This window comes from Python bivittatus, unplaced genomic scaffold, assembly GCF_059951505.1.
Source record: "Python bivittatus isolate LINGU-HERP-01145 unplaced genomic scaffold, Pbiv_v1 ctg000580_np1212, whole genome shotgun sequence".
NCBI classification, from domain to species: domain Eukaryota; kingdom Metazoa; phylum Chordata; class Lepidosauria; order Squamata; family Pythonidae; genus Python; species Python bivittatus.
In genome coordinates this window covers 25,513,613-25,536,779 of record NW_028277087.1, presented here as the reverse complement: position 1 = coordinate 25,536,779, position 23,167 = coordinate 25,513,613, and the positions used below count along the sequence as shown (strand labels likewise).

Here is a 23,167-nt window from a genome sequence, read left to right as displayed (position 1 = left end):
TTCCATTTCACAAGTGACAGCAACACAATTTTTCTCACAGCAATTTCCCACCAATTGAAGTGAAAGAACAGATGCTTAAAAATACATCAGAGTTCCTAGCGCATTAGTATTGTCATGTCCTGGATACCTGTAACCCTGGAGGCATTACTTTTCATTCAACACTTGTACGTTTGTTTCTACACATCCTGAGTATCTGGGTAAATAAGAGCAAGCACTGGAGATGTTAAAAAGACCCTCTTTATGACCCTTCATGTGATTCTACAATCTCCACACATATTGGAAAATAAATATAGGATGGGCTTGAACATTTCTTACATCATGCCAACTCTTACAATGTAGAGCAGTGGCTTAGATATTTAGACTAGTTCAAGTTTGGTCATGGAGTTCACTGATGTTTTTGACCCAATTAGTATATTCCACTCAGCCTAACTTGTAGTATTTCCTACCTGCACATGCAGCACAATCTTAGGCAATTTTATTAAAACAAATGTCCCACTTGGGTTCAATGGAACTTTACTAAGTAACGAAGGTATTGCTTTAATACCAATTTTACAGGTCCCTTTTTGTCATCACACCTACTTTCACTTTCTAATATGAGTAGCTTTTTAAGATGGAAGCCTACCATTTATACAACTGCCAGTCTGCAGAATAAAAAAGCTTGCAATTCTTTGAAATATTGCCGCAGCATAAAAAGTAAATATGCTATTTGTGGACTTTCAGCCTTAGAAGATCTGTTTGGCTTTTTCTACTGGCATTTTGCCATCTTGCAAAGACTTACCTTCGTTGCATACATAAGAAGACTCCTGTTCAAATAGGCCAAGCTCATCGTAGTCCAGTATTTTCGTCTCACAATGGCCAAGGATATACCTCTGAGATATCCTTAAGGAGGATGTGGAGACTTTCCTCTCTCCCAGCATCCTCCCTTTGCAACGAGTATTTGGAGGTATAATACCCCCAACCCCGGATAACACTGAGTCTTAGACCTTGATAAACCTGTGTTTCATAACTGTATCATCTGGGTTGCCTAAGTGATTTTTTGTGTGTGTGTGGTTGACCCCTTCGTTTTGCTTTGACTACATTCAGTCCATCATGGAATGAATGCATTGCATAAAAATAAAATGAAGTTTAAAACTACAGTACAAAGTTTATTCCGAAAGTAAGCATGATTAATTTCATTTGACTTACAAGTACGTTGACAATCCTTGGCACAAACCTGAACGTGCCGTACTCCGTAAATCTCCACGTGCTGATTTCAGTATTTAGTTCTTGTCGAGCACATATGCGATTGCAGCGTCAGAACTGCAGACAAACTTGAGATAATCCAATTTGGAAAGCTAAACAGAGTTCTCAAAAGCTGACAGTCGGACAAAAGCCATCCAACTCAAACTCCACTGAAAAACCCCAACGGGCAAGAGTTACTTTTAAACTATTTCCTACCTGCAAATAACGATTCTAACCTCAGAAAAGAGAAAGGCGCCAACCAGAAGTCAGCCTAGCCCGCGGAAGGCGTGGGCCAATCATAGAGTGCTGAGGAGAGTTAATAACCAATCAGGACTACGAAAGCCTCGCCCGTCCGCTTCTTTTCCTAAGCTTTGCTGTCAACGTAAACGGCGCATGCGGCGTTGTATGCTCTTCTCTGCGCGCGTCCGAGCCTCCTCTCGCTTTCTTCCCTCCCCATTTCACTTTCCTATTTGTGCCTGACATGCCTTGAAGGGGATTGGTTGAGAAGTATACATCAATGGGGGGGGGGGAGTCGGCCCACCATTGTAGTGCTGAAAACAACAGCTCTGCTCCGCGAAGAGAAACGTTTCTCGACTTTCATTGGCCAGGAGAGACGTCTATCTTTAGTGAGTCTAATACCAATTGGATGGCTGTGGTGGGGCAGTGGCTTCCGATTGGGTGGCTGGGGTGGGTCGGTGGTTTGGGCGCGTCGCCGTGTGGCGGCGGCTGTGCTCCGAGGTCTGAGGTGAAAATGTCGGGCCGCGAGGCCCCTGATGGCAAAAAGTTGGTCCGCTCCCCTAGTGGGCTCCGAATGGTCCCCGAATGCCGGGCTGCGCAGAGCCCCTTCGGATTGGAAGAGCCGCCGTGGGTGCCGGATAAGGAGGTAACGGTGGTAGGGCGGCTCAGGTCTAGACCTTGTACAGTATACCTCCTTCTCCCCTTCAGTCTCTGCCGCCCTCCGCCGAAGCCTGTCCCTTCAATAGTTCCTCCCTTTTCGCCTTGAGACCGAGTGGACCATGGAAAAGCAGGCCTTTGCGGAACCTAAATTGGGCTCTCCGCCTTACCTCCTATTTTTCACCTTCAGGTCTCTTCCCCTTCCCTGCTTTTCTCTCGCCTGGAATGAAAGTCCTGCTGTGAGCTCAAGGATGCGATTGATCGCCCTGCAGGCACTGGGTCGATTCTTTGAACGTTCTGCCTTAAAATCACCTTCCAAGTAGAACATCAGAACAGCGTCCTAAAAATGGGGCTGGAACTTGTTATGTTGTTCTTCTGTTCGCAAGCAGGGGGTGTCTGAGTAGAAAACAGTAGTGACTTCATTTGAGGGGTACTTATCTATTACTGTACTTCATAGTGAAGTTCTGTTGGAAATATTTGAGATAATTGAAAGAACATGCATTGAGTTTAGATCTTCAAAAATAAGCTTTACTTTCAATAATGGGTGAGGAATTAAGTGTAAGTTTTGTAGAAGAAACTAGTTTTGATGAGGGATTTGAAGGGAGAGGTATTCTGGGAGGAAGTCCCCATTCATGAAATCATTAAGGAAACAGACCACATACCTAAAGAGATCTGGGCTTGAAGGAAACAAATCAAGGCTTGGAAGGAAAAACTGGGATGAAAGTAGAAACTGCAGAATCTTAAAAGGCAGAAGTGACAGAAGAGCAGTCAGTGCTTCAGAACCACTGTTGGAGGAAAAAAAGAAAGAAAGATGCAAATATACTCAGTAGCAGCAGTCCCACAACATACTGAACGAACTAGAATTGACAACATTCATGTAATAAATCATTCTTTACAAATTACACATGCTGGGTTCACACAGCAACAGAATAAAAAATAAAATGCTTGGCCAAATGTGTTGTGTATATTTTGTCAAATACTGGAAAATATTGGATTATCAAAATACAGTATAAAATTGCAACAACATTGTAAACAATACCAGTTCTGGGATGTTTGTTAAATGATGTCAGAAATAATATTTGTCTAGAAAGTAGGTTGAAGCCTGTTGGAGCCTAGAATATTGTGCAAGAATAACTGGATAAAGTACATTTCACAGCAGCCCAACATACTTCATGTTCCATGAATTATGAAAAATGTTGGTAGTATATAGTGTCCTTATGTGGATGAAGAGAACTTTGTGATTAAGAATCCTGTAAAATATAAGTTTCCATAGCAACACATGCAAAGAATAATATTAAGTAGTTATCTGTTTCTTCAGGGTTACCTCCCCTTTCCCCATATAACATATTTTTATGTCCAATATATAATTGGTCCTTAGCCTTCTTTTAAGTAAAGTGATATTTCAAGTGCTCTTCTGGAAAATATTCTACAGTATAAAGGTTAAGAAAAGCAGTTTGCTGGGCAGGAATCATTTAATGAAAGGACAAAAATTAAATAGAAAAAGTATAACTATTGAGATTGATTTCAAGCAGTGTTAAATCTGGGCTTTAGATGTGTTCTCAGAAAGTAGTCCTGTAATTGGATCATGCTCACTGTGCTTGAATTTGAACTACAGATGATCTTATATTTTTTTCTTTAATAGGAAAATATTATCGAACGGAAAATTATCTCTGTAGAAGTATTTTATGAAACTTATTAATATAAACCAATGAAACTTTAGAATTGTGTCATGTAGTATGCCATATATTCTTTTAATCCTTGGCTGAAACCGTCAAACTTTAATATCTTTGCGTTATTATTTTATAGTGTCCTAGATGTATGCAGTGCAATACAAAGTTTGACTTCATAACCAGAAAGGTAAGAGTTTGGATGCAAATTTATCCTAAAGTATTCCCCTGAAAGCAATAAAATGTCCTTGCCACAGTCACTAGCTGTTGACTATAATGTTCTGCATACCAAATGCTGCAGCATTTAGGATAGTGGTAGTTTGTAGTGAACACACTTAATAGTGATACCAACTTCTCTTTATGGCTTTTCTACCTTCTTGGAACTGCACTGTGGACACTTTTAAAATATTCAGTACATGGATGATACCTTCATAATTATCATTTGCTTTAATCATAACCGAACCCAGGAAGTTACTATACATGACTATTGCACATTACATATGCAATAATAAGCACTTTCACAAATCTGTCTCTCTCTTTTTTACATTGTTATCCTGGAGGCAATTAGGGCTCAGTCTCTAATCAGATGTCTTTTTAGTCAGGCCATTAAAACAGATAGTACATATTAAAGTAGAACATTACATATAGAGCACTTCTTGATACTACAGATTTGCTGGGTTCACACATATTAATTCAGGATGTATTTAACTTTGATTTGTTGAATAAATCATTTGTCTTGGTTGTACTTAAGTAACTTTTAAGTTAAAAGCCACAGTGGTTAGGTTCATACATAACTTGAGGTTTAAATGAAATAAGTCAAATTATGGCTTTGCATGATCTATGGATTTAGCCATTGTGATAGTAGGTATGATGCTTTACACTTTCTCAAATATTGTAATTGATTTGTGGTGTAGAAACTTCACTGAGTTTTTGATAGGCAACTACAGTAGCAAAAACTGTTACAGGACTGTGGATATAAGAATACTGCATAGGGCTGTATAATGCAAAAATCTGGATGACCATTAGATGGCAACAGAGGTACAGGACACTCTAGCTCTGCTGCCATCTAGCGATCATCCAGATTGTTGCAATTCTGATCTAGTAGCCCTAAAATTTCTCATCACAAAGGTTTTTTTTTGTGATAAATATAGTTTGGATAGGCAGTCTATTTCAGATAGGGAAGGAAGTATTTGGGTTGACCATATGTCATTTTCACACAGTATATTGAGCTATTGACAGCTTAACGATGGACTATTGAAAAAAACCACAGTTGTACTAAAAAACCACAGTATACTAACCCTTAAAAGTTATATTGGTAGAATTTACACAGTGCTTTAAGTATAAGATGTGGTTGGCTTGTGGCTTTGTGTGTTGTATGAATACTTCCACAGAGCCAGCCTGCCTGCCTGCCTGCCTGCCCGCCCCCCCTTCTTTCTTTTTCTCTCTCTCTCTCTCTCTCATTTTATTTATGTATTTATTTATTGGTTTTGTGATGGGGATGGGGTATCTCATTTTATTTATGTATTTATTGGTTTTGTGATGAGGTATGAAGATTACAAACTTTGTTAAGCACTGTTTATTTTCTCTAAATATATAACTTTTAGCTAAGCTAAGTATTTAAGCATGAATTCTGGCATGCTGAAACTTAACACTTACTGAATGTGCTTGTTTTTTTAGAACAGGGAAAGGAAAATGCTGTTTACTATACTCTGCACTTCCATGGACTGATTGCTAGACTTCCACGGAAACTAAGGGAGTAGTGCAATATGACCTGCAAAGACAGCTTTCTCGAGCACATGAAAGTTCAGACCTAGATCAGACCTTTTTCTACAAGTTTTTTGTTTTTGTAATCATTCTGGCATTTTTTTAACAAGGCATATCAGGATTTTATCTTCTTCATGCTCCTTGTACCTCCGCTGTAGAATTTATTTCTCCTCTGCCCTATGGAAATTGTGATAGGCCAGAATCAAACATTTTTAACATAAAGATCCAATTTTGCTGAACCATTTTTCTTTTTTTCTGGTACCTCCACCCCAGCACCACTGCAGGAGATGTGGAAAGTGCTTTTGTGACAAATGCTGCAGCAAGAAAGTGCCTCTGCCTCGTATGTGCTTTGTTGACCCTGTACGCCAGTGTGCTGAATGTGGTCTCATTTCTCAGAAAGAAACAGAGTTCTATGACAGGCAGCTCAAAGTGCTTATGAATGGTAAGTGTTGTGTATAGAGAACTTGGAGATTCTTGTTTGACTTGCTAAAAGATAATATATAAGAGTTTGTTTTGGGTGATATATTTAATAATAAATAAATAAATATAAATAAATAAATAAATAAATAACTATAAATCAGGATTGTGAAATTTGTTCTGGCCAAAGATTGCACTTGGCCATTGAGCGGTATATCAAGGGCAGTAGTGGATAGTAGAGGATAGGAAATATATCTGATTTTGTTAAATTTGGCTAATATTCATACAATTTTAGTCACATATTTTACCATTTTCCCTTTAGTAATTACACTTCAGTAACAATGTTTGAAGGTCTTTGGGGAATGTACTGAAGGTTTTGAGTCCACATAAGTTTTGGAGCTTCAGCTTGTGTTTTTCTGCAGCTTGTGTTTTTCTGGTATAAGTGCATGTTTGCACTCCAGAATGAAAAATGGTTAACCTCTGTTCCACTGTAATGGGAATAATCTTGATATGGCAAAATCATTTTTTCTAGATGATGTTCTCTAATAGCTTTCTCCCCATAACACATATTCATTTTAATATGACATTCAAGAAATTGTACAATGGTTTTTATTTGGGCAGTGGAGTACTATGAAAATTTGTTCTTTTGTGGAAAGTTTGAAGAATATATTGTTTTATAATACTTTGCCTGTACTTAATACATATTCAAGTTCAAGCCCCATCAAATTCTGAGCATTTTAATTTGTAAATGGTTTTGTTTCAGATATTAAGATTAAAAACAAAGAAATCTTCAACATAAACAACAAGGATTTCTTACATTTGAAAGCTAAAACTGTTTAACAAAGTATTTTTAATTTAAAATAAACCATAGAATTGGTTTCTTTCAAGTGGCTCATTAAACTGTTAAATATTAATTCTATTTTCAGTCTATTTGAAATCTTTATATTGTATCATGAGTTGAAATTGTCCTCAGATATAGATAAAGCTGCAGATAAGTATTTCCAAATAATATTTTTCCAGTAATTCATATTTTTCAGCTGCATTTTTTTTCTTTTTAGATTTTTTTTATCCCGTCTTTATTATTTTTATAATTAACTCAAGGTGGCGAACTTACCTAATACTCCTTCCTCCTCCTATTTTCCCCACAGAACAACCCTGTGAGGTGAGTTGGGCTGAGAGAGAGTGACTGGCCTAAAATCACCCAGTCGGCTTTCATGCCTAAGGCGAGACTAGAACTAGGCTAGAACTTTTTCTATTAATGGAACACATTTAGGCCCGTTAATTGTTATCACTATAGCAATGGCATTTTTTTCTTTTTCCTCTTAAAAATAGATCTGAGAAAGGTTAATAAACATTAACTCTATATAATAAGATTGAGAACCACAATTTTAAGCTTGTTTTAATGATACTGTACTTTAAAAAATTTATCTTTAATTCTTTCTCTTCTGCTCCTGGAATTTTGAGGTGCTACATTCTTTGTAACTCCAGAGACATCAGAAAGAACAGAAATGATGGTTTGTCGACTTTCCAACAACCAGAGGTAAGAAGTATGCTGTGTTTGTTAGTAAGAGTTGCCCATCAGCTGAAGTCTTTTCCTGAAAAATATTACCTTTGCTACAGTCTCTAATCTCTAAAATATTTTGTCTTACCATTTTAAAGAATTGCCTGTCTAGCATCCCAACTGTTATATCCAAAGTGTTACCTGAGCAATATTGCTATGACTTGCTCTTAAGCAGAAAATTGGTACTTTTTCAGTTTCTCAGTAAAAGCACCCTGCTTGTCTGATTGTTCTGGAGATATTGCAAGGATGTGTTTTATATTGTGCTTATCTATGGACACTGATTTTTCTACACACTGTTTAGATGATAAATTCACAACACTGATCAAGATAGGATACAGCTAGACATTTATGAGAAAAATATATTAATAATTATAATTTATTTTAACACAGTTTCAAAATGAACTACTTAAAGAACAGTACTCTTAAGAACTCACAAATATCAGAACAGAATGGCATAAATTAGGACTATGTTCTTACTCAACCCAAATCCTGAATTGAATGAGGCAAATGCCAATGGTTTTTACAAATAACTCAAAGCATGATGGAGGTGTTCAGTATATAATGAGTTCTGTTTGCAGTTTAAAAAATCTTCTATTTCACACTGATACATAGTGCAGGATTTCTGTGTGCTAGATAGAATGGGCAGCACTGGATACCTAAAAGAGTGAAATATTTTATAAAAAGGTTAACATTTATGAGTGTTAAAATGCCCTAGTGAGGAGAAAGTAACTAACTGCTCAAGAACTGTATTTTCTTATACAGAGAAGGTAGTTGAAAATCCTTGCCCTGACTTCTATTAAATTTGATATATTTCATTCCTTAATTCCAAGTCTCACTTTTTGTCATAGTAACAGACAGAAAAGTTGTGAACAATTTAAATAAAATAGGATTTAAAGGCTATAATAGCTCACCACCCAGAGTCTCTTGGATAGATGGCTACCCATATACATTGGGTTAATATATAAATAAAAAACCTCTGCATTAATTTTTGTGAAATGGACCTTCTTTCCTTGCAATTAATATTCTAAACTCTCTGTAAATATAATCCCATTCAATTACATCTGTAACCTTTTCTGATGGGTGGAGCTTCAGGGTTCCCAAATAGTTGAGAATTGGAATCAAGTCAGAACGAGCTAACTCCAGGACTAGCACAAGGCTAGTAGTATGCTACTACCCAAGCTGAGGATCCAACCATGAAACAGGTCAATTGGTCTGTCCTTGTACAGTCATAATATGATAACATGTCATGTCATCTCATGTCATGTCATATAATATAATATAAATACCTAAGGTATGACATAAACAAGTTGTAAAAAGATTAGAACACAGAAGTATTTTTTCCTGTCATTCTTTAGAATATTCTAAAGACTTAGGTCTCTTGCTTTCCTGTAGCATCCATCCATTTTTGAAGGATTTGGCTGTGGTTGTATGCATTACATTTTGTTTTTCTTATTATAATTAATAAGTAGTCTAGTGTAGCCTCTTAATATCCTGGTATTAATTATTGCATAAGCAAGATCTTAATGGAGGAATAAATTTTAATATTTCAGAAAAAGGGCTAATAGCCAACATTTTCCAACTCTTGGACACTCCTATCAAACAGGAATAAATCACCTTTAGTGAGTTAGGAAAATCAATACCTTTCTTTCATTATTTTATAAAGCTTTAAAGAGGTAATTGTTTTGACATCTCATAATTTGTTTATAAGTATGGAGCATTGACAGAAACTAGGAGGGGGTTTTCGTGGATGCATTTCCCTATTTTTAGAAACACTTTCAAAAATTTTGTTTGAGAGCAAATAGCCAGTACATTGTTTTTGGCAATGGTTCCAGTATACCTTCGGTATACAGTATATATTACCTCCCGTTGTTTTTTTTTAATGAAGAAACACTTCAAACTTGTGGAGTGATACAACAAAAACATAGGTAACTATCAGTAATGAGTAGGCATAAGTTTAACAAACATAATCTCTTGTCATTGTATAAATGATTTAAGTTTTACTTTCCAGTGTGGGATTTAGTATTATAAGAATTACTAATTAACATATGTGAAATGAGCATCATTGTTTCTCTCTTTGTGCAGATACCTGTTTTTGGATGGAGAAAGCCATTATGAAATAGAAATTGCACAGATCTCAACGGTCCAAATTCTTACTGAAGGATTTACGCCTGGAGGTAATTTGTTTATTAAGCATAAATGTTAACTGGAAACCTGCAGTTCTGATCACTGTGTTTTGACCTTCATATTTTAGGCTTTCCAGATTGTAATGTTGCTGTGACTGAAACCATAATTTGCAGAATTCCTCAATCAGTATCTGTACTCCAGGCCAGGCAACATAATACATTGTCTCTCTCTTTGCCTGCCTGATTCTTTCTTACTAGTTGTACATGTCTCTGTTTACTTTCTCATCGGCTTCTCTTTCCTCTCTCTCTGTTGCCGTTGTTTTTTTTTGTTTTTTGTTTTGTTTTTTGCCTTTCACATGTCTACCTATTTTATCCAGCTTTCTTTACCTGTTGTCTTTCTTGTCAAATCTTCCTAGAATTAATTGTATTTATCCATATTAGTAGTTAACGTCTTGGGATATTTTCTTAGGTTGTTTCCTAATGGCAAGCATTTTTCAATATATTTGTCTCTGAGTTCTCTCCCTTTTCTTCTGGGATATACAGTGCATTCAGATGACCCTTCACTTTTTCCAATTTTGTTATGTTGCATCATGATACTACAATCATTCAAATTAATTTTTTTTCTCATTAATCTACACTCAGTACCCCATAATGACAAAGTGAAAACAGAATTTTAGAAATGTCTGTAAATTTATTAAAAAGGAAAAACTGAAATATCACATGTACTTAAGTATTCAGACCCTTTACTCAGTACTTTGTTGAAGCACCTTTGGCAGCAATTACAGCCTCGAGTCTTTTTTGGTATGATGTGACAAGCTTTGCACACCTGGATTGGGGGATTTTCTGCCATTCTTCTTTGCAAATCCTCTCAAGCTCAGTCAGGTTGGATGGGGACCATTGGTGGACAGCCATTTCAAGGTCTCTCCAGAGATGTTCAATAGGGTTCAAGTCAGGCCTCTGGCTGGGCCACTCTAGGACATTCACAGAGTTGTCCCTAAGCCATTCCTGTGTAGTCTTGACTGTGTGCTTAGGATCGTTGTCATGTTGGAAGGTGAACCTTCGGCCCAGTCTGAGGTCCTGAGCACTGTGAAACAGGTTTTCATTAAGGATATCTCTGTACTTTGCTCCATCCAGCTTTCCCTCAACCCTGACCAGTTTCCCAGTCCCTGCTGCTGAAAAACACCCCCACAGCATGATGCTGCCACCACCAAGCTTTGCTGTTGGGATGGTATTGGGCAGGTGCTGAGCAGAGCCTGGTTGCCTCCAGGCATAATGTTTAGAATTGAGGCCAAACAGTTCAATCTTGGTTTCATCAGACCAGAGAATCTTGTTCCTCACAGTCTGAGAGTCCTTCAGGTGCTTTTTTGCAAACTCCAAGCGGGCTTTCATGTGTTTTGCACTGAAGAGAGGCTTCCATCTAGCCACTCTGCCATAAAGCCCAGATTGGTGGAGGGCTGCAGTGATGGTTGCCCTTTTGGAACTTTGTCCCATCTCCACACAGGATCTCTGGAGCTCAGTCAGAGTGACCATCGGGTTCTTGGTCATCTCTCTTACTGAGGCTCTTCTCCCCCAATTGCTCAGTTTGGCCGGGCGACCAGCTCTTGGAGGAGTCCTGGTTGTGCCAGACTTCTTCCATTTGAGAATTATGGAGGCCACTGTGCTCTTGGGAGCCTTCAGTGCAGCAGAAATTTTTGTAGCCTTCCCCAGATCTGTGCCTTGCAATAATCCTGTCTCTGAGCTCTGCAGGCAGTTCCTTTGACCTCATGGCTTTTGCTCTGGTACAGTATGCATTGTCAGCTGTGAGGCCTTCTATAGAGAGGTATGTGTCTTTCCAAATCAATTTATTTTACCACAGGTGGACTCCAAGGTGTAGAAACAGCTCAGCAACGATAAGAGAAATGGGAGGCACCTGAGCTAAATTTCAAGTGTTGTTTTATGCCAGTGTGATATTTCAGTTTTTCCTTTTTAATAAATTTACAGACATTTCTAAACTTCTGTTTTCACTTTGTCATTATGGGGTACTGAGTGTAGATTAATGAGAAAAAAAATGAATTTGAACGATTGTAGTATCAGGCTGCAACATAACAAAACTGAAAAAAGTGAAGGGGGTCTGAATACTTTCCGAATGCACTGTATTTCCTATCTGTAGCATACAAGGGTGAGAATCAGGGTCGCATAGTAGTTAAGCTGCTGGACCAGGATTAGACAGACCTGCTTCAAGTCCTGCCTCAGCAATAGAAGCTATCTGGGTGACCTGGGGCCAGTCACTCTGTCTTAGCCCAACCTACCACACAGGATGATTGTTGTGGAGAGGAAAATGTGGAAGAGAATGGTGAACTCCTGTAGAAAATGTGTGATATAATCAAATAAATAAGTAAAAGTAGGAACTGGCTTGGCTGCCTTTCTTCAGAAAGTATTTTAGTACTGTGAAGAAGTTGGGAGAAAAAAAGTTGGCTGTTTAGATGGCAATAGTTCAGAATTTTGTCATATAATTAACTTGTAGTTATTAACACAATAGTGAGCAGTTATAGGGCCATGCAGTGCACATAGTCTGTAGGATATTTTTCTTAAGAATGTGATTGCTTACTGACACCTCTGCTTTAATTCAGTTTAGAATAACGTTAGTAGCTTTTGCACTAGCAGATTAATATAATAGCTACATATGCTAATGAACTAGAAACAAGTTTTTTCTTCAATTGTTCTAGATTTCCTATGTAATAAAACATAATTGTTACAGGCTTATTTCACATTTGTGTGCAATGAAAGTATTGTTGAATAAGTGCATTAACTGCCAGATACTGCCTGATTGCTGTCATACTCGACCTTGCAAATAAGTCCATAACAGCTGGAGAAATTGAATACCTACCTTTATGAATTTTAGAAGCATAGCTTTTTATAAAAGCGTTCTAGAATTTTCCCCTTGTATTAATCTTTTTTTAAAAAGAACTATTGTTATTTTTTGTTGCTGTTTCCATTTCAGAAATCTTTACTGTTTGAAACAAAATATACTTTTTATTTCCCCAAAGTGGAACTTGCTTATAATAAGAATGTGAGACTGAACTTCTAATTCACTAATAAAGTGTTTCTTTATATTTCTCTTCCAAGTAATAAAATATTTATTTTAAGTAGTAGTAGCTTTTGCAACAGATGTAAGCATGTAATTAACACTTATTTCTCACTTCATTAACCTAGCAAAAAATGGTTGATTGTGGCTGTGTTTGCAATGTACCACAAAGTTACAAGTATTCCTTGAGAAGCCCAGTCATTGTTTCATTCCAAACATTATTTTTAATGTATAATTTTTTAAAACAAAATTACAAATAGTAAGGATATTTGCAAAATAAAAAAGGAGGCTATTACTGGCATGATAATTCAATTAGAAATAAACATTAACTCAAACTTAAATAAAGCAAGAGACATGATGGGGAATGTGCTGTGAATCAGATACTCTCAATTGTTTTCTGAATGTCTAGGAATTGCTTTTAGCTGGTATTAACAACAGGATGACTTGCTAAAGATGTGGCTGATAATTAGACAAATCAGTGTAAAACATGTTGTGTTCAACCACCAAGAGTTATTGGGAGTCTGGTAGTATACATAATTTTTTAAAAATTCTGCTTTGTACATCTTAAAGTAATGTGGAACTGAATTATAAACATATATTAAGTCAGCATTGTTTTATTATTAAAGTGCATTGCTTTTAGGAAATTCTGTATTGAAAGCAGCTCATTCTTGGTTTTTCCTTAAGATGTGTGTGAGCCACAAGCATAAATACTAAATGAGGATTTTTCATTAACGCCAGTTCTGAAAAATACAGGATTTTGCTGAACTTTAAACCATAAAAGCTAGATTACATAAAAATGTGGTGGTGAGAACTCAGGAATAAAAGAATACTAAAATTTGAGACCTGTGTTTCAACTACTCTTTGCCACTAGATTTGATTGCATTCATACCCATATCTGGTCTGTAGCTTGCTTATGTTTTTCCCAAATGACTTAGTCCTATCTGTTTAACTTTTATGACTATAAATTGAATCTTCATTTTAAAACTTCTGTATTTCTTTTGATTAACATTTCTCTTCATTGCTTGCCTGCTTCCTTGATGTAGAAAACGACATTCATACTTATACCAGCCTCTTCGAAAGTGAACACATTATGGAAGGTCAGCACTGGAACTCATTACTCCTAAGCATGCTTTTTGCATTATTTCTTCAGTGCGTGAGGCCTAGTGCAGATATAGTTTTTTTGTGAGAATGTTTCCTTAATGGCTAACCTTAAGATCCATATATGATCAACCATTTCTGTGGCCAAATAGCATTCCCAAGGCTACATCCAGCCACTGTTCCTTTTTTCTTCTCGTCTGACAGCTAGGCTTGGACTACAAAAGGTAAACATTAAACGAAGTTGTATGACTGTGAAATATAAAGTGTAGAAAGTATCTTGGTATTTTTATTAGAATAGGTCACAGAGGTCCTTTGCCTTTCTCAAAGTTCCTCCAAAATTATGTATGTATTTATTTGGGTCCAGTGAAGAGATTATTATCTGTCATGAATGAAGCTATCAGAGGTTTTTTGTGAGTAAAAGTTGGGTTGTTTCTGCTTAAGTAAAAAAAGGAAGTCTGAGCATTTCGTAATTCCAGGTGAGATGGGGGAAAAGCTCACGCAGCAAGAAAGGCCCTTTTACTGCATGAATATCATAGATCTAATGGGATATGGTTTCAACTTTGCTCACCCCTCCCCCAGCAGAAATGTGAAACTATTTTGGGCTAAGGACCTGACTATGATGGAGAAAATGGGAAAGATCAGAATTAGGAAGGCAGAAGAAAAATTACATTTGATATACATTTAAACTTAAATTTAAAATGATGCACTATGGAAGGAAGAGAGATGTAGTACACTGCTTAGTAGAGACTTAAGCAACTGTGCACCCTACAGAATTGCACATAACAGATCTGAGCAGATACTTAGGCTGTGACCTCACTGTGGATGTGGCAGATCTTACCACTGCTTCTGGTTGTTTCACTACCTTTCCTGACTCATATCTCACATTGAGAAACCTGTAATACCTCTCTGCTTGCCACACTACAGTCATCTATGATCACTTCCCTTGCGTGGATCACTTTGAGGATGGAGCTGGGCAAGTGATAGCTTTGAGCAGTTGAGCTGAGAATGACTTTTCAGGAAGTGGCCACAATTAATTACCTGAAGCAAAGGATTCATTCTGCCTTACCAGTGAATCAGTTCTGATTACATCAGTTTGAACATAGCATATCAATTGTTTTTACCCAAGTGATGTAGGAGTTGATTCATATATTCAACCTTTCTAGTATGTACAATAAACTTAGAATGTAATACGACTTCATGCTGTTTGAGTAATAGGATTGTGCAGCCCTTCGGATTCAGTTTCAAAGGGTGCTTCAGCCTTCATGAGGGAGCATATGTAGCAGCTGCTTGCAGCTTTTAAAGCAGTCGTGTCTTTTCCATGACTGCCCTCTGCAGTTGCCAAGTGATTCTGGGAAAATATGTGTCTGCTTTATAGAATTTCAAAAAAGTACTACATTTATGTCTTGCACACACTGAAATAACATTTTGGAATGAAATCCAAAGCATTGCACATACTGTCAGAAAGCAAAACAGCAGAGTTGCTAGGTCAGTTCAGAGATAGATATTTTTCTGAAACATTTTTGTGTCCTCAGGATTATTTTAGCATGTTGATTTTTTTAATCAAACAAAACTGAAAAGAATGTCATATTAGTTTTACATGTTGTTGAATCACCTCTATGCTGTTTATACTATTAATCACAGTTTAGGCATCCCATAAAGCTCACTTACCATGGTTCACATTCAAAACTTTATTATTTTAAGACATTACTATTTAGTCAAATACATTTATCATTGCTTAAAAAAAGAATAAATAGAATGTACCTATTTTAAGTATTCTCACATTAACATAGTCTAAGAGCTACAGTGGGGCAAAAAAGTATTTAGTCAGCCACCAATTGTGCAAGTTCTCCCACTTAAAAAGATGAAAGAGGCCTGCAATTTTCATCATAGGTATACCTCAACTATGAGAGACAAAATGGGGGAAAAAATCCAGAAAATCACATTGTCTGATTTTTAAAGAATTTATTTGCAAATCATGGTGGAAAATAAGTATTTGGTCACCTACAAACAAGCAAGATGTCTGGCTCTCACAGACCTGTAACTACTTCTTTAAGAGGCTCTGTCCTCCACTCGTTACCTGTAGTAATGGCACCTGTTTGACCTTGTTATCAGTATAAAAGACCCCTGTCCACAACCTCAAACAGTCACACTCCAAACTCAACTAGGCCAAGACCAAAGAGCTGTCGAAGGACACCAGAAACAAAATTGTAGACCTGCACCAGGCTGGGAAGACTGAATCTGCAATAGGCAAGCAGCTTGGTGTGAAGACATCAACTGTGGGAGCAATAATTAGACAATGGAAGACATACAAGACCACTGATAATCTCCCTTGATCTGGGGCTCCATGCAAGATCTCACCCCGTGGGGTCAAAATGATCACAAGAACGGTGAGCAAAAATCCCAGAACCACATGGGGGGACCTAGTGAATGACCTGCAGAGAGCTGGGACCAAAGTAACAAAGGCTACCATCAGTAACACACTACGCCGCCAGGGACTCAAATCCTGCGGTGCCAGATGTGTCCCCCTGCTTAAGCCAGTACATGTCCGGGCCCGTCTGAAGTTTGCTAGAGAGCATTTGGATGGTCCAGAAGAGGATTGGGAGAATGTCATATGGTCAGATGAAACCAGAGTAGAACGTTTGGTCTAAACTCAACTCGTCGTGTTTGGAGGAGAGAGAATGCTGAGTTGCATCCAAAGAACACCATACCTACTGTAAAGCATGGGGGTGGAAACATCATGCTTTGGGGCTGTTTTTCTGCAAAGGGACCAGGACGACTGATCCGTGTAAAGGAAAGAATGAATGGGGCCATGTATTGTGAGATTTGGAGTGAACACCTCCTTCCATCAGCAAGGGCATTGAAGATGAAACGTGGCTGGGTCTTTCAGCATGACAGTGATCCCAAACACACCGCCTGGGCAACGAAGGAGTGGCTTCGTAAGAAGCATTTCAAGGTCCTGGAGTGGCCTAGCCAGTCTCCAGATCTCAACCCCATGGAAAACCTTTGGAGGGAGTTGAAAGTCCGTGTTGCCCAGTGACAGCCCCCAAACATCACTGCTCTAGAGGAGATCTGCATGGAGGAATGGGCCAAAATACTAGCAACAGTGTGTGAAAACCTTGTGAAGACTTACAGAAAACGTTTGACCTCTGTCATTGCCAACAAAGGATATATAACAAAGTATTGAGATGAACTTTTGATATTGACCAAATACTTATTTTCCACCATGATTTGCAAATAAATTCTTTAAAAATCAGACAATGTGATTTTCTGGATTTTTTCCCCCATTTTGTCTCTCATAGTTGAGGTATACCTATGATGAAAATTACAGGCCTCTCTCATCTTTTTAAGTGGGAGAACCTGCACAATTGGTGGCTGACTAAATACTTTTTTGCCCCACTGTATGCGCTAGTTATGTATTTCTTAGATATATTCTGAGAAATTACAACTCAGAATTTTTTTTTTGATATTGTTTCCATTAGTTATGTCAGATTCATAAAAAGCTAAACTTCTAGAAATAAGAAATGTGTCCACAGAAAAGTATGACAGAAGAGAATTCCCACCCTATATCACTACTCATGAAAGAGCAACACCGTCTGTTCTCCCCCACTTCCCTTTCCTTTTGTCTTTATTCTTTCCAACACAGCAGAATGTTGGGAACAAATTAGGTAAAGGAACTTGAGAACAGGATAACAGAATAGGACTAAATTTGGTATAGTAGGAGAAATTGCAAAAGAAAGATTGAATTAAAAAATGGACATCATCAGGCAAGGGCTGCAGCGAAAAAGAAATCTCCCAGTGCATCCCTAAAGAGAGGCAGTTGGGCAGCAGGTTAACATATTGCCAGCTCTCCCTCATTCTTCTCAGTCATGTGATCTAAAGCACAACTGTTTGGTGTTGGAAAGAATTCAAGGAGCCATCCTCTGCATGCTTTCCCTAATGTGTTTGTTTGGTGTGCCTTATGCAGCCTCCTGCTGATCGTGCTCTGTTGTTCTCAAATCAGCAGTTTCTGCGTTTGTGCAACAGTGCAAATACATTAGGGATTTAGAACTGTGTATGTTTGATTTTCACAACCTAGATAATCAAGATTTGTTTCTATTAAAAAGGGATAAATAGGGACTTTGCCTTTGTGATAGGATTTCTTTGGGACTTCTGATGTCACAAACAGAGCAATTGTAGATTTTAATGGTTTTAGTTGGGATTTTGAAGTCTAAATTCTCAACCACTAATCTCACAGGAAAGATTTATTCGAAATTGTACCTTCAAAATACATTTTATCAACTTGTACAAAGATACAAGTATTCCTCTTTTTTGTTGAAGCAGTACTGAATTTTGGATGTAAACATTATAAAGGTGGGTTGGCTTAAATATTATGGCCAAGTCACATTTTAGTTCAATTCAGTTTAATACTGTAAGTAAATCTGTATTTTACAGAATCCACATGCCAAAAGATGGTTAGAATAATTTCTGTACTGTTTAGTGGATTGAATTATTTTATTTTGTTCCATGTTTTTTCCATTATTGCAAACTATTTGTTTGTCTCTTCTATTTTGTGACTTTTTACTAATAATTCAAGGACATAGCTTTGTTTGGTTTGAGGATACACTTTCAAAATAAATGTTCTGTACAATACACATTCTCCACATGTACTCTTCTCAGTATATGAGGTCATTAAAAACATTAGTTCTGTCAGACATTTGTTTGCAACCTCAAAGCCAGCAAGTCTGAATACTTGCTCAGCCATAGTTGCTTTGCATGTGGCTTTCTCCATATCACTGTTTCTTGGTGTGACTATGTAACTTAGAGTTTAATGCATTCCTTCCTGTATATATAAGTGATTGGGGCTAGAAAGAGATGAAGGTTCAGCCAGCCACCATTGTAAGGATAAAGCTATATTTGCATTGCAGTGTAAGTCTGTGGATTACATCTAATGCCATGTGAGCAAACTTCAAGTTGCACAATGGGACTTCCTCTTGCTCCCCCTCTTCTAGGTCTGGTTCAGAGATTTACTCAAACTTTGGATTGCATTTTGGAATGTGGAATTTATTCTGGTGACAGAATCTATTCTGTCAAAAAAACAGCTATGGTTGGGTACAATCCTTTGTATTTGTAGCAGAAAAAATATTTTCCCCTTATTTTTTTTCCTTTTAGGAGGCAATACTCGTGCTATAGGTATGCTACTTCAGTACAAAGTACCAGGATCAGATGAACTCAAACAGCTTAAATTTACTGCTGGTGAAGACTTCAGTTCCAATAAAAAACTATCCGTTACTTGGCTAGCAGCCATGCATAAGGTAACTAAAGCAATTGTTAATTAAACTATGGCTTAAACTCCCATAGGAGCATTTTTAGATCAACCTATTTAATCCAGTATTCAGTTATCAACATCCAAGATGCCAATAGGAAATTGATAAGGAAGATTGTGTTAGCAACAGTCTCTTCCACCGGGGGAATTCACAGAAGGTGGGAGTCAAAATCTGCAAGATGGCAGGCATGCTATTGTAATCAGAGCCACACTTCTTTGAGAGGTGGTGTTTAGCTACGAGAGACTATTAGTCATTTACAGGTAGTCCTCGACTTACGATGGCAGTTGAGACCAGAATTTCCACCACTAAGCAGTGTGGTCATAAAGTGCGACTGCATTGCTTAACAACAGCAATCCCTGCAATCCTGGTTGCTGTCATTAACCAAATCCCACAGCTGTTAGGCAAGGCAACTTCCTGCTTGCTTCCCACAACCAGTCAGTGGGGAAGCTAGCAGGAAATTGCAAGTCCTAGGCTGGCAGGCAAGTATGTGGCTGCTGCTGGGTGGGGGAGGGAACAAGAGGGTGCGGGGGAGGTGTGGTGAAGGTCAGGGAGAGGGTGCGAGGGTGTGTGAGGTGTGGGTTGGGGAGGGTGTATGAAGGTGCGGCATGGATCAGGGAGCGTGTGCAAGAGTGCAGCGTGGGTCAGGGAGGGTGCGCAAGAGGCACTGGTTGGGGAGAGTGTGAAAGAGCACAAGCACGGCTCAGGACGGGTACACGAGTGGCAGTGTAGCACAAGTACAGAGGGGCTGGGGGAGGGTGCGTATAGTAGGGAAACACCCAAGCAACTTGCGACCTTCCCTGCTGGCATTCCCCATTGACTTTCTGGAGAAGGTGGCAGGGAAGATTGCAAATGGCAATCACATGATCGCAGGGCACTGCTACCAGTCTTAAGTGCAAGTTGCCAAGTGCTGAGATCGCAGTCACTTGACCACGGGGTGTTGGGATGGATAACCATTTGTTCAGCACATTCATAACTTTGGTTGCTGACCAAATGGTCATAGGACACTACTTGTATTGCCTTATATTGTTTTGTATTGAATGGATTGTTCCTGTACATAATACCATGTTTATTTGGTCAAATTATATTGAGATCAGCAATAGGAAGAATAGTATGAAGTTATCTTACACAATGTAGAGGATAGGTGTGTGACTTGGTGTTATGTGCACTGCATTTGTGTATCAAATCAAATCTTTATTACGGTCATAGACCAGCATAAGTGTTTGTGTGTAGATTTTCATATAATCGTAGTTATTCATTTTACGAAATACAGGAAAATTTCCCCTATGCCAGTTGGTGAATTAGAATCTTATATTTAGCAAATCTTCATTTGAGTTTCTATTCTAGTCTAACAATTTGAATGCATTCAGAAATAATTCAGCCTCACTGCTGAATTGCATGTACAATTCCAGTAGTTTCTGGCTATGAAAATTAATATGTTAAGCAGAACTTCTTCCTTTTTGTCATCTTACAGGCAGCAAAACTTCTTTATGAATCTCGGGATCAGTAGTTTTTCAAAATTGAGGGGAAAAGATCAGCTCTAAAAATAAGCTTCTTACTACTTGCTACTACACATGGTATAGGGACTTACTACTACATATGGTATAGGGATTCTCCCTTCCACCTTTCCTAAATGTGGTTCATCATGTGAGCACTGGCCAATTATAATGTGAGTATTTTGACCTATAAGTATTCACTTATTTAGTGTGCAATATGTATACAGTTTAATAATGCTTTAAATAGAGCTCTGCATCTATGACTTTATTTTGTTAAATCTTATCTGCACTTAATATGTAAAATGAAGTGTGACCTGCACTATTGCTAAATATATAGCACAACTTTTATAGTACAAATTATGTATGCTATGTAATTCACTTAAAACCAATCTTCGATGTTCTAGAAAAAAGCTCTTCAAAAATGTAGATCTCAGGTTTTTTTCTATATATCCAAATGAAATCCACCTTAGGTATTATTTTATATAGAACCACCCTTTCTTCTGGTGAGGGGTTTGTAACATGAGATTAAAGCTTTTCTTTTTTCTTTTTTTTTTTTTGGAAAAATTAAGGTTTACCAAATACTACAAATAGTGCTGTATAAATTGGCCTTTTTGAATGAAACTGTCAGCAAAACTGGTTTTTGAAGTTTTATAGTCATGTTTTGTGGTAATTTGCAATTTGGCTAATAAAACCTTATTAAATACTATGTAAGCTTGTCTGATGTAGCACTGCTGAGGGTTCACTGGACTAACATGTAGATTGGTGTCAGTTTGAGCCTGGTGTGAAATCAAGTACAAATGAAGCAGGAAAAAGAAGTAAGAGACAAAGACAAAGACAGAAGGTTTCCATAGGATTCAGTTTGAAGACCTGATTTAGCACATCATACCTAAGGGCATGCAGAGAATATATAACAGTATTAAGCATGTAACATGTGTTATGTATATGAAAGCTTCATAATGACTTTCAGAAAAAGCGTACATGTTAAAAACAAACACCTGAAACTTCACCAATATCTTAGTAGTAGTTTATTGTGCACACTGGATTAGCAGTGTATTGCAGGCTTTTAACTCACATTTCATTTAGCAAATATTCTTTTACAATATCCTTTCACTTCTCATCACCACAATATATACAGTTGATGCTAAACAATAATAAAAGCAAGTCACAGCACTGCATGAATGGTTATAAATTATGCACAATGTGTAAATGAATAAAGCCAATTGATCTAGAGTTTACTGGGAAGAAATTATAAAACAAGCATGGTTACAACATAATGGGAAGTTCAAAATAGACTTCTGTATATAAAACCATGTACAATTAGTATTCCAGTGAAGTGCTTTTTTGCTTGAAAGTAGATACTGGATTTATTGCATAACTCACCCTGGCATGCAGGGTCACTAGAATCACAGATACTTTTTCAGTCCAAAAAGCAAGCCATCTTTGCCATACATTCTCCCCTTTCTCAGCCTCAGTTTACAGAACCAACTTAAATCTTTTTATTCAGCCTTTAATCACCTACCTACTTTCACAAATAAGAGTTAAAAGTCCTTAAAGTGAATCTTTTAGCTTTTCTAGCCTACCTCTTACCTTTTCCAACTATTGCACTTTTCTTTCATAAGACATACAAGTCCCTCAAGTCAGGATTGTCTAGGTGATAGAAGTCAGGATGTGTTTGAGAAAGTGTAATGGAATATTGGGAAGATAAATTTGTTCTGTAAGCAGAATATCAAGAAAAAACATCAAGTGAAGGAACAAGTGCAGTTTTTAGAAGTGTGCAAAATCCATTCAGCATTAATGCTTCTCTGTCATGTCAGAAACACCTTTTATACCAGAAGATTATTACTCCCAGTTGTCAACTCTTACAAGATGTTTAAGGATTTACACATTAAACTCAACATTTCAATTGAATATTTTAATTGTAAAGGTCTTGACATAACAGAGCAGCTACAGTGAACTATAACAGATCAGACAGCGTATCTGCATTTTGCAGAGGTTTTAACATCTAGCACTTTTAATTCAATTGGCAAAAAATACTGTAGACTGTTTGAGTACCTCTCCCAATGATTGGCAAATTAACATGAGCAGACCTCACTTACAAACTGCAGATTGAAAATCTCAAATGCTGTCCATCATATTAAACAAGAGCACCATTTAAAACAAGAATAGCTTTAATTTGTGGTGAAATGTCTCCAGTGTATACTTTTCATCTTCCAGTTCCCAGAAAAAAATATTGGCAAATCAAGGGATTCAGGCAAGAGTTCGCTGTCTTGGTTTTATCCTTGGGTATAACTGCAATAAAATGAAATTGGAATTAAACTTCATAGTCCAAAAGAAGAATGATGAACATCTAAGGACAGAGATGTAACATTTCTAGAAATTTTGAAGCATTGTAAAAAAAATGGGTATGGGGGATGAAAAATGCTTTTTTTTACAGAAACAAGATTACTTTGTTGTTATATAAAATGTATTATGTATATCTGGGTTTGCCTATAGTAGTACAAAGAGGTATAGTTAGAACAATCATAAATTTATCAATTGAATTTTTACTCTAGAATGTTTCAG

The 23,167-nt window shown here is 37.4% G+C and overlaps 3 protein-coding genes across 12 annotated transcripts in view; 1 reads left to right on the top strand and 2 right to left on the bottom strand.

Moving 5' to 3' along the window:
- The window catches only part of XRCC3 (X-ray repair cross complementing 3), a 44,845-nt gene extending 43,080 nt beyond the window's left edge, over nucleotides 1-1,765 (bottom strand). For all 4 annotated transcript variants that reach the window (XM_088149789.1, XM_025163571.2, XM_007423470.3 and 1 more), the window contains exon 1: nucleotides 1,186-1,765. The gene's annotated coding sequence lies outside the window, so the exon portion shown is untranslated. The remainder of the gene's footprint in view (nucleotides 1-1,185) is intronic.
- A 205-nt stretch (nucleotides 1,766-1,970) lies between these two features.
- On the top strand, nucleotides 1,971-22,442 carry ZFYVE21 (zinc finger FYVE-type containing 21). Of its 2 annotated transcripts, XM_007423461.4 has the most exons (8): nucleotides 1,971-2,104; nucleotides 3,922-3,972; nucleotides 5,820-5,988; nucleotides 7,428-7,503; nucleotides 9,607-9,698; nucleotides 13,755-13,808; nucleotides 18,958-19,100; nucleotides 20,584-22,442. In XM_007423461.4, the coding sequence occupies exons 1-8, from the start codon at nucleotides 1,973-1,975 to the stop codon at nucleotides 20,617-20,619; spliced, it is 753 nt and encodes a 250-aa protein (XP_007423523.1). In that variant the 5' UTR covers nucleotides 1,971-1,972; the 3' UTR covers nucleotides 20,620-22,442. The 2 variants fall into 2 exon arrangements, with proteins under 2 accessions (XP_007423523.1, XP_007423524.1); XM_007423462.4 differs by lacking the exon at nucleotides 13,755-13,808.
- PPP1R13B (protein phosphatase 1 regulatory subunit 13B) overlaps nucleotides 21,616-23,167 on the bottom strand; it is a 76,185-nt gene continuing 74,633 nt past the window's right edge. For all 6 annotated transcript variants that reach the window (XM_007423464.3, XM_025163562.2, XM_007423463.3 and 3 more), the window contains one exon: nucleotides 21,616-22,894. In XM_007423464.3, the coding sequence (XP_007423526.1) occupies nucleotides 22,853-22,894 (42 nt within the window). In that variant the 3' untranslated portion in view covers nucleotides 21,616-22,852. The remainder of the gene's footprint in view (nucleotides 22,895-23,167) is intronic.

Coding starts and splice junctions, on each gene's coding strand:
- ZFYVE21 (XM_007423461.4), top strand. CDS start 1,973: ATGTCGGGCCGCGAGGCCCCTGATGGCAAAAAGTTGGTCCGCTCCCCT. Junction 3,973..5,819: donor TTGACTTCATAACCAGAAAG/GTAAGAGTTTGG, acceptor CCTCCACCCCAG/CACCACTGCAGGAGATGTGG. Junction 7,504..9,606: donor CGACTTTCCAACAACCAGAG/GTAAGAAGTATG, acceptor CTCTTTGTGCAG/ATACCTGTTTTTGGATGGAG.